This window comes from Anabrus simplex, chromosome 2 (genome assembly GCF_040414725.1).
Source record: "Anabrus simplex isolate iqAnaSimp1 chromosome 2, ASM4041472v1, whole genome shotgun sequence".
NCBI classification, from domain to species: domain Eukaryota; kingdom Metazoa; phylum Arthropoda; class Insecta; order Orthoptera; family Tettigoniidae; genus Anabrus; species Anabrus simplex.
Window position 1 is genome coordinate 974487759 of NC_090266.1, and position 19163 is coordinate 974506921.

The following is a 19163-nucleotide window of genomic DNA, read 5'->3' on the forward strand; positions in this document are numbered from 1 at the left end:
TATATGCCAGAGCAACAACCAGATTTTCTCTAGCATAAACATCCATGTATTTTACATAATAATTATACACTTTTAGAGAAAAAAACTTATTGGAAAAAATGAACAATATTGAACAGTTTAAAATGGCCACTGAGGAGAATAATGGACTTGGCCATAGAGAGTAGAAGGACATGGAGACCAAGGCGATAACAGTTAGGATTTGTCTTTATTGTTTTCAAGGTACGAGGTGCTGCATTAGATGAGACCCTGTGGTAGTTGCTAATAGAGAATGTGGAAGTCCTTAGTCCATTTACAGAGATTTGCACAGTGAATGCTAAAAGGCACAACAGTCTGTAATGATGTATGTACATACTAACCCAACAAGCTAGCCAGCTGACTGTCAGGGTCAAGTTATTTAAAGAAGATTGTGCTGCCAGATTAAAATAATATTTTATTGCGAACAATATTACTGCAAGTATAATGTTAATTATTGATAATCTGTCATAGGCTACTTGTTAAAAACTCCAAATGTGCTCATTGGCCTGTGATAGACAATATTAATTTACACTACAATGTACTGTCATCTGACTCAATTAATAAAATTTAAACCTACAGTGCTATTTGTATAAAATAAATCAATGCTATACTCAACAAAGTATTCTACACATGATAATATGCACCTCTCATTATTAAATGATGGTTTATAAAAATAATGTTTCCTGTGAGAAGTAGTGATTTTTCCTGAGTGTGTGTGATATGACGAGAGGACCTGTGTTCTCACCCCCCACTTGTTCATTGGAGTTCAACGTCCTTATTAGCTACTAAAAAGTTAAATACTGTCAATTGTGTAGTGGAGCATACTGGATATCAATTTAAAGACTTTGTAAGTTTCAGGTGAACTTTATCAGATCCTGCAACCGACATTTATGAAATCATGAAAGAAAAGGACTACGAGGGACAATTCTCGGCTCTATCCAGGAACCTTCCTTGATTGCAGAAATAAAGGATTTTGTCTTGTGATGCTAAGCATGAGGATGACTTCCAGGGAGACTTCAAAATATCATCGCCAACGACATTAACAGATAGGCAGTTAACCCTAACAAAATCGTGTTAAAAATTTTGAGTGCCATCAGACTTTATTTGCAAGGGTGCTGTAATATTATGACGATATTTGAAGTCATGATCATGATTGTGATACCTGGGTTTTTCTGAGTGGAAGAGCACAGCTATGTCATTGGTTCAATGGTTATATTTGATTGAAGAGAGCATTATTGTTGATAATTATAAGGATTTTTGTGATATTGTGCACCAAAATGATGACAGATAATATTTGAGATACAATCAAAACCGCCCGATGTTAAATTAGGGATGCCTGCCTCCAGAAATTTAATGTCTATTGGAACTCTTCTGAAGTACAAGTAGCAAAATAATTAAGAATATTTACTCAAATATTCTATTTAGTGGTCCGCCTATTCAATACATGTTAAATACATTAATTTAGCACATGTTTTGTCTCCTAGGGGACATCATCAGCTAGAGTGCTAAATAAACATACATCAGAAACAAAAATCATAGTGGGACACAACTTAAAAATCACTAAAATATGAGACATTTAAAATAGATTACAAAATGTGAACAATAAGAAATGTTCTAAGCACTCTTGAGGTCAAATCACATTGAAATTCATTAAAATTAATCAAAGAGGAAACTATGATTAATCAAAGAGGAAACTATGAGACTCTTGACTAGGTCTTGAAGTTCATGGAAAAACTTTTAGGTAGCAAGTTTGAAGATGTCGATAATTGTAGATGGAAAATGACAGTGTTGTTAAAATTTATCTTAAGTCAGACATGTAGGAAAAAAACCCACATGTAAATGGCTTTACCACCTTCACGATCTGTTTTGACTTTTAATCTAGAAGTGACTCACCTTTTGAATTGAAATATCAAGGAGAGGTTTCTAAAAGGATTTGTAAATAGCCATCTACCTGCTCAGTTTAATGAGTCAAACATCGCTACTAATGCTAGTATAACTGAACTTGACACTGTTACACAGATTCAGAAAGGGATTTACACTAAGTTAGCAGAGGCTAATATCAATTTGGAATGTGCAGGCTCACTCAAGCTAGTACACTACCCGCACTGAAAAAACGTTTTACCGAGTCCAACACCAGAATTGACACTAAGTTCACAGAAATCAACGAGCGATTAACGCGTGACTTAGGAACTACGAGAGAGAATATTAAGGCTCAGGTGGTAGAGGAAGTAGAAAGTTTCAAAGGGAGATTTTAAGGAATCACATGGAAAGTTATTTGTAGCCCAAGCTAAGATAGAATCCATTAAAGACAGCCATCGTGATTCATTCAAAGCTGATATTAACAAATTAGGTAATGAGATTAGCCTATTGAAAACTCAGCGAGGAGATGCTGGTAAATGTTTCAAGACTCAATTAGATAGCACCCATACTCAAATCGCTCCTATAGGTCGCAATGTGATGGAAATGAAACAAGACCTTGGCAAATAAGTCAAAGGGATCAAAGAGACAATACAAGGGCAAATAAAGACTGTGAAGGTCGAACTTCAAGGCAAGATCGAAAGTCTGAACGATAAGGTCTATCAAATAGAACAGGACATATTTTCACCTAACGTTACTTCAGTGATGAGGATATCAGAACATAAACAGCAAAATTTTCTCGGAAGGTAGAATATACTGAAAAGGAATTAATCCTCAATGTAGAAGAATATTTCCATAAAAATCATATAAGTCCCGATCATTAATTACATGTCATGAGATTACTAGAAGGATGAGCACTGACGTGGTATTCAGCATTTAAATGTAGTATTAGGACTGAATTTAAGGATGCACTGATAAAGAAGGTTTTGAAATTCCGAGACTCAACTTTTGATTAAACTCCAATTATATTCACGGAGATATAATACAGCCATCAACTCCTCATGATATTCAGACTTTCTCATTTCTCAATTGAAAAAGACACAGAATAAAGAATCGTATGAATCGATTCTCGGTATGAATGATTAATCGTTCAATTGAATTGTAGAATTTGGAGTCGCACGAGAAGGAATGAATCGTTGTTCGAATTATTTGTTGTGAATCGTTGAATTTGGAGTCGTCTGTGGTTGTAGCCAACTCCTCATGAAGCTGGCAGCGGCCATTACCGATCCGTCCCGAAGTTTGCGATGCGAGAAGTGAAGGTGCTGGTGAGGACGTACGTTTATGACACCTACGAATTTGCCTTCACGTTGATTTAAGAAAGGTATTTCCAGCCTGCAGTACAGGTCACCTACAGTATTTATGACAGAGATACATTTTCGCTTCGTAGACTTTCGCAGCCGGAGGTACTGTTGTCATTCAAAGTTGAATTTCATAGTCGACTTTTTGTCATCATTTCAGATGACTTCATCACAAGTATTAATTATATGATTTCCTAACATTTCGTAAGGCTACAAAGTACTGCATTATAAAACAAAGAAAATATTAATGTAACTGCATAATAGTGTTTGTCTGAGATGGATGAATCGCCTGTTAGAGGGGACCGCAGGGAACAGTCAGAAGGGGATGACAGTGGAATCGAAAATCGGAACTGAACTACCGACAACAAACAGTCTGTCTTAAAATCAGCTAGTGCAGCCTTGGATAATAAATTATTTTTTCTTGCCACCACTTAAAGGGATCCACCTTCCTTGACAGGAATGGTTCATCAATGTACTTGTCATATTCTATTATCGTGGCAGCCAGCAGCATAATGGGACTTGTAAAACGTTTAACACTGGAGCTGAACTCTAACTACAATAAATCTTCATCTGAGTCCCCTGCATGTTGTTGCTCCTCGATTCCATTGGTACCTCAATGCAGGAAATTCTCACAGATGCAGTTTTTGGGATAAGCAATTGTTTCGCCTTATTTTGCGCTGCAGTAGACAAAAAAACTTGCTTCCTGACTCTGGAATCGAGCTAGGTGGCTTCAGCTAAAATGGTTCGGTCTTGAATGTCTTTGAACTGTTTATCAAGCTCTGTTCTGATTTTTGCAACCACAGATGATATTTCTCTAGGCTTATTTACATTTTCAAATTTCTCAAAATATTTATTCAAGCACTGAGCAAATAAAATCAAATTGGAAACAGTCACTTGTTTCTCACAGCTTATATCCTTGGTAATCTGCAAAAACAGTTTGAGAATTTTGTACATTTCATCCAATATATCAAAATATTCACTGGATAGAATGATCCCGGGATCCACTAGCACCAGAGCTGACACAACAGCTTCTCTGTTTTTCATCACACTTTGAAACATAGCATAGGTAGATTTCCATTTGGTAGGCACCTCTTGCTTAAGAGTCTGCTCTGGAAGAACCATTTGTTTCTGGATTCCTTTTAATTTAGAAAGAGCAGGTGGGCTTCGCTTAAAATATTCCACGACATCTTTCACTTTTGTTCTGAGCTCTTAAATTTCCCTTATAGCGTTCTGTAGCACAGGAAGCAATCATACTGGGAGACTGATTACCTTGGATCGAGCAGGGGTATTTCAGTCACCTTGACAAAAAATACTGCAATGTATTTGAAATGTCGGCAAACAGTACATAATGTACAGAAAACAACGACAACATGGTTCAACCTGGAAAAAGAACTAAATAATTCTGCACACAGTGGAAGCTTCACTTCTAAGATACAAAACCTTTACGGGAAGGATATTCTCAAAGCTACTAGACACTTTGACAACCTTTGAAAGAAGATGAGTAACTACCTGGCTCGACTCGCCTTTCTGGAACGCTGTAGGGACAACAGCGTTATACCAGCATGTGTGAGACTGAAATATCACACCAAGAACCAACAGACAGACCGTATTCTTCACAAAACCAGCATTAAACTTCTCAGGGAACGGATCAGCGACACCAGACAGACTCTGGACCACCTCAACGCTAAATTATTTCACCTCCACTTGGAACTTGCCAGCACTTGGTCTCTCAATGACTGGACCACATTAGACAGCATTAGCAACACACAATCCCACCGTACACTGGAACTAACCACTGCCAAACAAAACAAGAAATTCGACTGCCTCCTACTAAAATAGAAACCGAAACCATCTGATTCACTACAGAAGAATGTAATAGTTAATCTCACAGATAAGCCACTCAGTGAACCTACTACATCGGCCTTGAAAAACGGACTCAACTTAGCAGTAGCTCCTAATAGGATACCGGTGGAAGAAATAATTAGCTAAGTTAAAATTGCAATCTGACACCTCCCTACCCAATCTGCAGCCCAGGCCAAAACTAGTCCCTAGTTTAGTAATGTAATTCAATAATATTGCATAATATAGTATTGAAAAAGGTGGACCCTCCTCGGTAACCTGTTCCCAACTCCAACAGACAAAATGACTTAGGAGGGTTGTTTGACAGTAAATTGTTATTTGTCCCCCATATACAAAACATAACCTCATGAGCAATGTCACTTCTTGGTTTGTTGTATAGATTTTCTGACATCACCAATATCCACACCCTCAAAGCCTACTATGTATCTTGCATCCTAAAGATTATTGAATTTGCGTCTCCCATTTGGTCTACCTCTTCACCAACTAATCTGAATCACATTGACCACGTGCAGTCATTCTTCTGTGCTATTGTTAGAGCCAGAGTATCTGATTGTCGAAACTTGAGCAGTAATCAGATATGGGATAAGTTAAACCTTCGCCCGTTATCTAGTCGCAGGAAAGTAGCTGACCTTAGATTCCTACATAACGCTGTTAACGGTTTATTTCGTTCTTCTGAACCTGCATCTTTTATTTCCCCAACATGTTCCAATTTGCAAAACCAGGATTAATCCACCCCTTCATATTCCGTATTCCCACCTCTCTCTCCCGTTCAAAGAACTTTATTTATCCGCATACCAACCCTCCTCAAGTCTTTATCTTCTGACAGAAACTTGGACTTTTTTCTTCATATGTCCCATTTAATTGATTCTTCCTTAACTGAACCTAGTTCATTTTCTTCACATTCCTTTTTTCTCTTCGCATTGTACATAATGTAATATTTATTTATTTTTTACTGTACTATAGCGTTACTTATGTGTTATGTCTGTATTTATCTTAGTGTGCCTAGCTATAAGTTCTTCTCTTCGTTTTACGTTCAATCTTTAATTTTCCTCATTTCTTTTGCCTTCATGTTTTGTTGTTAAATGGCGTCTCTACAGTTATTCTGTTAGTTTTTAATTTTTTCCTCTATTTTTATCATTAAATGTTCTTTCCTCGTTCTTCCACTTATTTTTTTATGTTTGCTACGTGCTACTCCATTATAAATATTTTCTTTTCATTGCAGAACTCTGTAATTCGGCTTCTCACTGTTTTGGTTTCCCAAATAAATAAATAAATAATTTAATAATTATTATTGTGATCACAATTCAATATGGATCAAAACAATGAAGTTTATATCCTATGAAAAAATCCAGCTGAAATACAGAAGAAACTGATTTATTTGGACCCAATACCTCCTAAATTGTATGGTCTCCCAAAAATCCATAAAGAAGGCATACCTCTGCGACCTATCCTGAGTGCCATAGGATCTCCGATGCACGATATCGCCCGTTACCTAGCCGGACTACTTCAGTCACATACAGGACACACTGAAACCTACATGAAGGACGCCCGACATTTCATCCAGCTTCTTAAGGTCCAATCAATCGAAAGTACGGACTTATTAGTAAGTTTTGACGTCACGTCACTTTTCACCAAGGTGCCGCAAACAGAAGTATTTCCGCTATTAGACCAGAAACTTCCAGAAGACCTGTCAACACTAGCTAAAGAATGCCTTAAGAGGCGGCCGGAGCTGGAACAGCCGGCCACCAGCTCAGTAGTTGTTGTAACATGGGTCAAAAGTTTGGAAGAGTTTTTATAAGGAAACGGAACAAGGTAAAATTATTTTGTTTTTATAGCGCACGGTAGTCTGTGATACACTTTTCATTAGTGCAAAAACATTTCAAAAAGAAATGCAAATATAGTTATAAAATGGTAATTAAAATAACGAATCTCCATATGAAATTGAGCTCTGAACCGTGGTTTTCCTAAACTTGTTTTAAGTCAAGATGGTGTTCAAACTGGAAGCAAACTATACCGTAGCGAAGTTTATATTTTTCTCTAAGGGGCTACTTTAACATACTTCAAAATTAGGGTTTCTTTATATATTTAATCGTGATTTTAATAAAGCTCCGCTTATTGACTTCCGAGTGTCGGCCGAATTCTAGTGCTGGTAGTTCAGCCAGTTTCCGTCAGATGCCGCAGCGCCTTGTCCTTGAAGAGGGATGATAACAAATTAGCTCTTACCCACGTAGGGATGTGGTGAGCGAGATCTTCAGCTGCTATCAGTCGCTTCCTCACCCTTGCTTCATAACAAGCGGCAGTGGACACGCTGACAATACTTTGTTACTCGCTAGTTGTGGTATGACCTTTCAATAGCACGTTATATTTTGTCGTGTTTTATTATGCCGTATCTTTTTACCGAGTGCAATGGAATGGCAAAATGCTTGATTTGTAATAAGACATTAAACTTTATTAAAAATGTTAACACTGGGCGAGCTGGCCGTGCGGTTAGAGGCGCGCAGCTGTGAGCTTGCATCCCGGAGATAGTGGGTTCGAATCCCACTGTCGTCAGCCCTGAAGATGGTTTTACGTGGTTTCCCATTTTCACACCAGGCAAATGCTGGGGCTGTACCTTAATTAAGGCCGCGGCCGCTTCCTTCCAACTCATAGGCCTTTCCTATCCCATCGTCGCCATAAGACATATCTGTGTCGGTGCGACGTAAAACCACTAGCAAAAAAAAAAAAAAAACAAAAAAAAAAAAACCCACATTCATCGACATTATTCTTTAAATCACGCCGAAGAATATGACAAATATGTTGGTGAAGAACACCATGAAATTGCGAATGAACTTAGAACAGCTGCCTTATCTGAGGTAGGTGTTATCTGACTTTATTGAATTGTCTTTGTTATATTAGTGACGCAATGATGTTTACTATTCAAACTAAGACAATTAACTTATTTTTATTGGTAATTGTAGGTCGGAGGTGAATAGGTCGGAGGTGAATCGTCAGTTCGAATAAGCCACAACATATCTCACTAAAAGAATGGCTAAATGGCGTAACGTTACAGAAAGAGATGTAGTAATGGTTGAGAATCCGCATACTGAATAGTAGTTGCTACTAATGTTTCTGTATTATCTCTGTGTGTATACATTTATAAAACTATTTTAAGGTTTAGTAGAATAAGAATAAATTGCTATAAATATATGTTGTTCCTCTTTCAGTTGTAGCCTATTACAATATGGGCAGTGGCGGTTCTAGATACTTAAAACCCGAGCTCGATAGCTGCAGTCGCTAAGTGCGGCCAGTATCCAGTATTCGGGAGATAACAGGTTCGAAACCCACTGTCGGCAGCCCTGAAGATGGTTTTCCGTGGTTTCCCATTTTTACACCAAGCAAATGCTGGGGCTGTACCTTAATTGAATCGATTATTTCAGAAACAAGTCAAGCGCCAAATCTGTCATTTTTGGGAAAATGAAAGAAACTGTCTAGCATCAGACAATATGTTACGGTAAGCAGGCCCCGATTTACTAATGGGCGAACTGGGCATTTGCCCAGGGCGCCAGTTTTTGAGGGTCGGCGGCTGGCGGATCGAGTAATTATGGCCTGCGTGAATTACGTCTTAAGTTCATTACACTCAAATTACTTTTACATTCCACAAATTATTCCAATTATTTTATTAGACTATATAAAACACTTGAAACTATTCTAACTTTAAAACCTGAATTTAATCTATATATTTAAATTTTATGAAGAAAACGTGTCTTATTTCTAAAATTATTTATTTACATACAAATTATCAAACTGAACCAACAGCTTTTTAAATAACAATAAAAAGAGCATCATTCTTATTTGGCTGTTATCTTTATTTGGCTTGATAACTTTAATTATGAGAATTAACTCTATTTGCATAATGTGCTGTTTAAAAATTCATAATCTTGAAAACTGTAATTTTTAATTATTTTTTAGAACGAGCAGAGGGGCGGGCGGCTAAATATTGTTTGCCCAGGGCGCTAACTACTTGAAATCGGGGCCTGATGGTAGGGGTTTTAATATTTTAGCTTGAAAGTATTATATCTCTTAATAATTTCTATCTAAGGAAAAATATATTGTGCTTATTAACTTTGCCGTAAAAAAACCGGAACAAATTTCCACTTAACTGGTTTCTGAAATAAACGAGTGTTGCAAACATATTTTTATGGGATGGTTCTTGAATTTTGAAGGGACTTTGTCATAAACCCCATATTTGTTAAAAAAAACATATTTTAATAGGTTTAGACTGTATTGCTGATACAAAAGGATGAAATCAGCAATGCCTGCTCATCATGACAGGAGGTAATCAATCCACATACACAAACTCCACAGCACATTCTGTCTCTGTAGTAGGCCATTGTAAAATGCTGTCATAAAAGTATTCATATTCCATCAGGTAAGGTTTTAAGGCATTTAGTTCACGTATCTTCTTGATATTGATGGGCACCTAAAACAAACAATAACAAAGAATAATGTAGGGCTCAGACCAGGTACTTTCTTGTCTGAGAAAGAAATATAACCTTCTCCTTTTACCCTTTCATTCTGAATAATATTACGCGTGTGAGTTTGTTTGTCTACCACTCCTCGTTTCCTTTTTAGATACAGGTTCGTCTTCTGATTTATTTTTGCTACAGTAGTGGCTTTACGTCGCACCGACACAGATAGGTCTTATGGCGACGACGGGATAGGAAAGGCCTAGGAGTTGGAAGGAAGCGTCCGTGGCCTTAATTAAGTTACAGCCCCAGCATTTTCTTGGTGTGAAAATGGGAAACCACGGAAAACCATCTTCAGGGCTGCCGACAGTGGGATTCGAACCCGCTTCAGAATTTCCAGACATATCACTTATTCTTCTTAATCTGTTTACCCTCCAGGGTCGGTTTTCCCTCGGACTCAGTGAGGGATCCCACCTCTCAAGGGCAGTGTCCTGGAGTTTCAGACTTTGGGTCGGGGGATACAACTGGGGAGAATGACCAGTACCTCGTCCAGGCGGCCTCACCTGCTATGCTCAACAGGGGCCTTGTGGAGGGATGGGAAGATTGGATGGGTCAGGCAAGGAAGAGGGAAGGAAGCGGCCGTGGCCTTAAGTTAGGTACCATCCCGGCATTTGCCTGGAGGAGAAGTGGGAAACCATGCAAAACCACTTCTAGGATGACTGAGGTGGGAATCGAACCCACCTCTACTCAGTTGACCTCTCGAGGCTGAGTGGACCCCGTTCCAGCCCTCGTACCACTTTTTCAAATTTCGTGGCAGAGCCGGGAATCGAACCCGGACCTCTGAGGGTGGCAGCTAATCATACTAACCACTACACCACAGAGGCGAGACATATTACCAAGAATATAAAAAACACTGCACTGAACAAAAGAAACACTTTTTGAATGTTGTTCACAAAACTAGGAACATGCGATTCCAGAAACACAACAATGACAACAAAAACAGATGAACAGCTGGTTATTCTGGATTCAGAACAGCAGTGCCAACCGGAAAGGTACCAGCAGTTTATCGCAGAAACCAACCAAGCGGTGTCACTTAACTGGTTTCTGAACTAAATACGAAATTCAACGTAATGCCTGACTATTATAGGACGACGTTTCTTGACTGGTTTCAGCACCAAAATGTGCGTATAACTCATTTTTCCATTTTTTTGGCAATTGACTGCTTTCTGAAATAATCGATTCAATTAAGGCCACGGCCGCTTCCTTCCCACTCCTAGCCCTTTCCTGCTCCATCGTCGTCATAAGACCTATCTGTGTCTGTGCGACGTAAAGCAACTAGCAAAAAAAAAAAAAAAAAGATGTCACTTGAAGAAGAAGGATATATGAAAGTGAGGAGCCCGGCACAAGTAAGTGGAAATAAAGCTAGGACTCAGCTAAGGGCTCCGTGGTCGCCAACCCAGACTCCCAAGTTCAGAGCCTATGGGGCCCGCTTTAGTCGCCTCTTACGACAGGCAGGGGATACTGTGGGTGTTATTCTACTACCCCCACCTACAGAGAGAAGTTGCAGTGCCCCTCAGCTGTTGCGTTCTTTACCAGCACCGTTTCCGAGTTTCATAACGGGTAGGTATACAAAACCGTCATTTACAGTCCTTGTATTTCTTGGAAATTGGGTTATCCAACGTAACTGGAATAACTCACAGGTCAGATAGGTCATTCCGGTGAGCAGCGTTGCTATTGGCTAAAGCGCCTGACGTCACCGAGAGCGAGAATGAAGTGGTATATTTTTGAGCTTAGTAGTTACTCTAATTACACTCCACTCAAGTCATGAAATACAGAACTAATGGATATTTAGATGCTGTAACATTTATTATTTAAAACTTATACGAAAACATACGACTTCAAATCCGTCTTTGTAAAGACAAAGAGACTCTCACAACGGCTCGGGAACGCAGGCCTTCTGCCCCTTGGCAGGTTCGATCCTGGTTCAGAGCGGTGGTATTGGAAGGTCGAGACGTTAAAGAACTCTTGTGGGACAATATTCCGGCACCTCTGTGTCTCCGAAAACTATTTGATCGAATTCAAATTTTAACACAATATGCAATGGGATGTTTTATACATTGTTTATATATTTCAGAACTGTTTGTTTCCAAGAGGAAAAAACTGTTAAAAATTTGTAAGGCTCTTTTTTTTTACTCACGGTTGTTGGAAAATTCCGTTCTTGGTCGCGTTACAATATTTATCGTATGTCCAAAGTATCACTGTGCAACTAAAAAATTCGTAAATGAATTAATTTCTGTTATATCAGTTTGTATTTTCATTGGATAGAATTATATTATGTTTCACTGACTGGACGGTACAGGGAAAGACGTGAGGCGGGGACGGGATTGATGCTCTACCTCATTTCATCATCGGAAACAGTGTCCGGCGTGCTGGCCTTTGGTCACAGGGGTCCCGGGTTCGATTCCCGGCAGGGTTGGTAATTTTAACCATAATTGGTTAATTTCTCTGGCATGGGGGCTGGGTGTATGTGTCGTCTCCATCATCATTTCAACCTCATCACGACGCGCAGGTCGCCTACGGGTGTCAAATCAAAAGACCTGCATCTGGCGAGCCGAACTTGTCTTCGGACACTCCCGGCACTAAAAGCCATACGCCATTTCATTTATATTTGTCGGAAACAGTACCTTTTTTGACTGTTTTGTTCAGCACTAACCCATGCTCAATAATTTCCTGGAATGTTTTGCATTCCGTACAAATGTCAACACCATCAGCTCCGTGCAAGTACTGTATCACAACTTCCTGGTGACAGACTATGTGACGCTGGAGGGTGAGAGGGGAATCGCTCGTTCGGCCTTGGCCATTCGTACTGTCATCTATGCACCCGCGATGTAACTATCAGTGGAGTTAGTTGTCGACATCAACGAGACTAGTGGCGATATTTTGAAATAAAATGTGAATCTAGAACTGACTCCGGCCGCCTCTTAATGCCACTTATTTCTACTTTAACGGGGAGTTCTACGAATAGATAGAAGAGGCCGCAATGGGGTCGCTGCTCTCTCCAATAATAGCAAACATGTATATGGAACACTTCGAACAGAAAGCCTTTGCCACATCTACCCTGAAACCGAAATGTTTTCTCAGTTATGTAGTTGACAACGTTCGTGATCTGGCCTCACGGGAGCAATAACCTGCAGCTATTTCTCGACCATCTCAACTCTATTCATGTAAATATTTACTTCAGCATGGAAATAGAAGTAAAAGAAAACTACCGTTCCTGGATGTCCTAGTAAAACGCAACATCAATGAGAAACTGAGTCATGCAGTATACAGGAAACCTACACATACAGACAGGTACCTGCACACCTCTTCTCATCAATATCCATCACAAAAGCAGGCTGTTCAAACATCACTGGTTAACAGGGCCATAGCGATATCAGATGCAGAACACCTCGAAGAATAGAAAGAAAGAACACCTCACGAGAACCCTCAGGAGGAATGGCTACTCGCTCAACAACATCTGACGAGTCTTTAGAATCGGAAGGAAACAAAGAAAAGGGCGCCATAGAAGAAAACAACGGGAAAGAAGAACTGACCTGCCCGAAAACAGCGATACTTCCATACATTAGAAACACTACAGACAGGATCAGCAAGATACTGGATAAATATGACAGCTAGCCTGTTATCTACCACTAGTAAGAGACACAATAGAATTACAGGCTCCTGGAGTATATGAAAATGAAGATGGCAACAGTGAGGAAGAGCATGTGAGACCACCTAGCAATCAGCAAGTTTAACTACAATTTGTGTGTACTAGATCAAGTTACATTACTAAATAACACTCAGTGATTTAGATACATTCATTCACAATGTCTCTAAAGTCTTTGAACAAGCAGATTTCTTCATTCGAAGAAAAGCTAAATGACATCCAAGCTCGCTTCAAGAAGGCAACGCGCGCTTCCAACAACAGTGCTACCAACCCCGGCGATGTTTCCCTAGACGCACTCGCCCTTGAGTTCCAGTCTTTCAGAGCTTCTGTCACCGAGGAGCTCAAGGAGGTGAACTCTGAACTTACTGAAATACATAACCAGATCTCCAAACAGGATGACCTAATCGACGAAGCAGAGCAGTACAGCAGGAGAAACTGCCTATTACTCCACGGGGTGGCAGAAGCTCCGAACAAGGACGTCTATGATAAGGTGTTCCGTGTTGTGAAATCCCACCTAGGGATAGACTTGACATTGGACAATTTAGATCGCTGTCACAGGATTGGGAAACCAAGCAGAACAACAGCTGAGGTAGTGATGGGAGGGAAAAGGCCCATCATAATAAAGTTCACGTGATATCACGAATGTGACCGTATCTGGCATGCAAAAGTAATCCCTGAAGGGATCGGGTATGCTGATAACGGAATCGCTAACAGCAACGAGAAAGGACATACTAAACGCCGTGCGTGATCACTTCGGTCAGAAATCTGTATGGACTAAGGATGGATGAATCATCATTCTAAGCTCTGATGGGAAAAAATTACAAGTGATAACACGACCTGACCTTAACAATGTTATTAAAGCAGCTAGGGGTGAAACAGTGTAGTGAAGTAACGACAATGTGGATAAGTTTAAGTTTGTATCATAGTGTTTTATTATTGAGTGTGAATGTGATTGAATGCATGAAAAGCCAGCATGATAACAGAGGAGATAGGGAGGTAAGAAGCATGTATTCTTCTTGGTATTCTGCTTTGTGTGATGAGTACTGTTATAACCACTGCCAGCTGTGGAACTGACTGTCCCCCTACCCCTAACCTCTCCTAACTGAGAACGGAGAGACCCCGCTGCCAGAGCTCATTAGTGAAAGTATTTCCGGCCAACTCATGATCATTGATCTGCAGTCATTTAAATTCTCAATCCCTACCTGCTCACCATGAGGAGCTAACAGCTATCCCTGAAAACAGCAATGTACATGTAGCTTGTGTCAGTGAGAACTGCTTACGCGCAACTACATATCTCTAGTAGTATGGTACGCATAACGGGCTATAATATTTATAGGCATGACCGTATGGATAAAAGAGGTGGAGGAGTAGCCTTGTACTGTAGAGATGATATTAAATGTAAAATTGTATGCACATCTGCCCATTGTGCTGACCCGAGACCTGAGTTCATTTTTGCCAAGATCACTGTGACAACAGTTAAAGTCCTAATAGGAGTTGTTTATCGGCCACCACGGGTAGGTCACCTCTCAGACATTGAAGACATTCTACAGAGACTATCACCTACTTATGAACATATTTTAATATTTGGAGACTTCAATACTAATTTACTGGAACAGGCTGGAGATACAAAACAACTGTTAAGTATTTTCCAGACATGTGACATGACAATGCTTCCACTAAAACTGACAAATCATACCTCATCTTCACATACACTAATTGACTTAATGATCACTAACAACCCCACAGAAAATAGTATCTCATGGACAGATCCCTACCCCTAGCATATTGACACATGACTTAATATACTTGTCTTACTCGCTCAAAATACCCAAGTATAAGTCGAGATACATCACATTCAGGGACATTAAACATATAAACTTAGATCATCTGAGTGCCTTGAATAGTCCTTGGGATGACGTAAAAAATATAAACGATATTGAAAACAGTCCCAAGGCGGCGGAGTATAAACACCATTCCAGAAAGATCGTGAGGCAAGCTGCCCAAATCTGAGGACCGCCATTTCACGCAACTTAATAGAGAAGTCACCATAGGACCATTGTAAATTAACAGTTCAACAAAACCGGGTACTAAAAATAAAAAGCAACTTTCAAGGAAGATAATCAACACGACAGACAATCAATAAGAAACTTGAAGACTGTTATACACAACGATTTTAACATAAGCAAGATTGAGGCACCTAGTGTTTTTACAAAAAGTGTCTAACTACAGACATTTTAAGATTTTTTAAATATATTCAATTAGAAAATAAGTTTTTTTAAATATTACCGTAGATGCAAATTGTAATTTAAGTACCTTTTTTACACACCACATCGCTAAAATCCTGCCCCTTTCCCCCCCAAATTTCAAGCACATTAAGCAATAGTTATAAGTTCCCATGGGAAGGTAATTTAAGATTTTAATGTACTTACTACTCAAATTGTTTCATCTAAGCTATTTAAAGACAGCTGAAGATGACCACTAAGTGGTCGAAACATGTCCTGTATATGATAATGTTTTTATAATTCTGCCAAAAGGTAAGAAATAAAGTATCGATTAGGTGGTGTTTTAAATTAATTTGTTTAATAAGGCGTTGCTCAAGACGACGAAAAACATTCTTATCGGGATGGTGCCTTTGAGGGTACCGTGCTGCATACTCACGAGCAGCAGCAGAAGCTTGGTTATCGGATGCATCCAACACTAAAAGCATATTGACGTATTCGCAGTTTGTGTACTCCATCAGGAAGCCGTCCTACATGCACTTGATAGGACCAGTTATGGTTGTGCACTGCATGGTTAGTCGACTCATGCATTCAGTTGAATGGATCACACTGTCATGTGTTCGACTATTGTCATGTGACAACAGGATGTCATGTTTACAAACGCAGTTACACGACGGGAACTAGGGACCTGACGTCACACACACAAAAGAAAGAAAAAAAAAAACCTGACGTAGATTTGAGCCGTAGCTCCATGGTGCATGTGGGTTTGATAACCCAGCCGTCTACTCAGTGAGCTGCGACGGCGGGTACGGTAGAGCGGGATGATGCACGCTTCTCTATTACGTTCCGATGCGCTGCAGGATGTGACAAGTGTTGCCAGCTTCTAGTTTTAGACTTGTTTTTCAACAGCACCAGATCCAATTTGGCTATAGAAACTTTTGTCTTGCAATGGGATGAGGAATCGCATGCCGACCTCCAAGTGTGCCATTTTTTGTTCACCTGTATATAAAAGTACTGCCTATCCAACTCCAATGCTGTGGTAGTGGACACAAAATACCCAGTCTTACTGTCCCACGAGTCGGTTGCTGAGGATACTCAAAAGCCCTCCACTGAGGTAATTTCTTTGATGACAAAAAACAGTACTGGGGTTGGACAATTCATTATAAGGTAGTTATCATCATGCTTATGGATGTCAACGTTGAGAAACATTTACGATAACCAACTTCCTTGAATTTACATTTCAAATCCAGCACATACAAATGAATGCAAATAGACCTTTATACTAATATCAAAATTTGGTCATACGTTCAATTTTCAGTCACAAAATTCAACAAATTAAAATTAAATAGTTGTTTCCAACTTACTCTTCAGCTTTTGCCTGGGCAATGTATTTACCAACTCCTGACCTATAAATCTTCCTACTGCCATCTTCATTTGTTGAAACTTCTTTCTTTGGGGCTGGTAAACTTGCTTTTTTAGCAGCTTCTTCTCTTTCAGCAGCCAACTGGAACAAAAATAAGAATTTATGACAATCTTTCAATACAAGTAATGGAAAGGAACAAACAAAGTGATAAATCAAGTCATACTAGTATATAAAAAGATAGCAACATGTGTAGAAAACACATCACAGGATGAACATAATGATAGGTCAGCATAGAAGAGGGAATGATAGAAAAGGAGATGAGGACAATCTCTACGTCTTCGTACACTGCCGCCTTCAAATACATTGGCTCTTTCCTAAATCATTTCTTCTCAACCACCAGCAAGCACATTTCTTTTCCAGCTTCATGAGGAGCACAGGAGGGCAAGCATCTTCCCAGATCTTCCTTCAGTATTGATGTGGAAAGTGTAGGATAAGAAGAAAGCCAGATAAACACAGGAAAAGGGAAGAGATAAAAAGATAAAAAAAATCACTATGTAACAAAAAATTGTTTATGTTCATTTCTTTGTGTTTATTTTATGAAACCAACGTGCTGAATGTGAATATGCCATTAGTTATTTTAAAATGTCAATACTTTTTGATATATTAATGGTTTGTGAAAAATTGTGAATTTACTACTTTTTCTGGCAATTGTAGTTGTTCAAGGTGATCACCACCAGATAGCTTTAATGTGATGTTCCATCAGTATTGGTATACATCTGGAAAGGTTCAATATATAGACTTCTTTAAAAAGCCAAATGTATGTATCGATATATATATCAACATTTTTTCACAAAATGTCTTCCTGTCGTTTGTGAATGTAGATCCAGTTCTGTGGTTATAAGTAACGTTGAATTGTTGTCTTTTAATGAAAAATATCAACATCCAGACGTTGTAAATTGAGAGCAGATGCATTTTGTTATCTATGTGGACATTACATTGGATCTAAACAAGTGAAACATAAAATTGTGCCCAGTAAGAAGTTCTGTGAGGCGTACCATGCTTATTTCAGTGTGCACGTGCATGGTACATGCTCCCCAAGTCACTTGTGGCAGCTGTCTGTCTACTTTAGAGGGTTGGCTACGTGGAACAAGAAAATGTATGCCATTTGCAATTCCCCCAAATATGGTGAGAGCCTACAAATTATCACGGCGACTGTTATTATTGTATGGTGAATATAACACATTACAAAAGTTTTTTTCTTTTTTGCTAATTGCTTTACGTCGCACCGACAGAGATAGGTCTTATGGCGACGATGGGATAGGATAGGCCTAGGAATTGGAAGGAAGCGGCCGTGGCCTTAATTAAGGTACAGCCCCGGCATTTGCCTGGTGTGAAAATGGGAAACCACGGAAAACCATCTTCAGGGCTGCCGACAGTGGGGCTCGAACCCACTATCTCCGGATTACTGGATACTGGCCGCACTTAAGCGACTGAAGCTATCAAGCTCGGTCATTACAAAAGTACAAAGAGCAGGAAAAATATTCCATATCCCAGCATACCGTCATCTATTGCTCCAGTACCACATAGTGAAGAGCTGTCAATTCCATCACCACCAAAACAGAATACATGTGAAAAAGACGTAGAGACAAATTCAAGTGATGACAGTGATTTCAGTTTTAGTGATGACAGCAATTTGGAACCACAACTCTTTACTCAGCCGAAACTGGATGACCTTGTTTGGGAGTTGCAACTAACTAAATCAAAGGCTGAACTTCTTGCACCCTGTCTGAAGCAATATAACTTGCTCAATAAATCCTGTAAAATAACAAAATATAGGCTAAGGCATGAGGATTTTGTATGCTTTTACAAAATGTATGGAACTATTTGTTTTTGTAGTGATGTTAATGGTCTGTTTGAAGACATTAAGATTCCTCATGAACCGGATCGATGGCGTCTATTTATAGATAGTTCAAGTAGAAGTCTCAAAGCTGTCCTACTGCACAATGGGAACAAGCTCATTCAGCACAACTTAAGGAACCTTATGAAAATATGAAGCTGCTCTTGGAAAAACTAAATTACGAATGTTACAAATGGGATGTTTGTGGTGATTTTAAGATTTTGGGATTTCTTCTGGGGCTTCAAGGTGGCTACACCAAATATTCTTGCTTCCTCTGCCTGTGGAACAGCAGAGCGGATGATCAGCATTACACCAGGAAGGAATGGCCAACAAGAAAAGAACTCGTTCCAGGTGTACACAATGTGAGAAATGAGCCCCTTGTGTCCAGGGAGAAGATTTTGTTATCACCACTCCATATCAAACTTGGACTTGCTACACAATTC

General features: G+C 39.4%; 1 protein-coding gene across 4 annotated transcripts in view; it reads right to left on the reverse strand.

Moving 5' to 3' along the window:
* The window catches only part of LOC136864585 (RING-type E3 ubiquitin-protein ligase PPIL2), a 308814-nt gene that overhangs the window by 23592 nt on the left and 266059 nt on the right, over positions 1 to 19163 (reverse strand). For all 4 annotated transcript variants that reach the window (XM_067141780.2, XM_067141779.2, XM_067141781.2 and 1 more), the window contains exon 10: positions 16825 to 16964. In XM_067141780.2, the coding sequence (XP_066997881.1) occupies positions 16825 to 16964 (140 nt within the window). The remainder of the gene's footprint in view (positions 1 to 16824; positions 16965 to 19163) is intronic.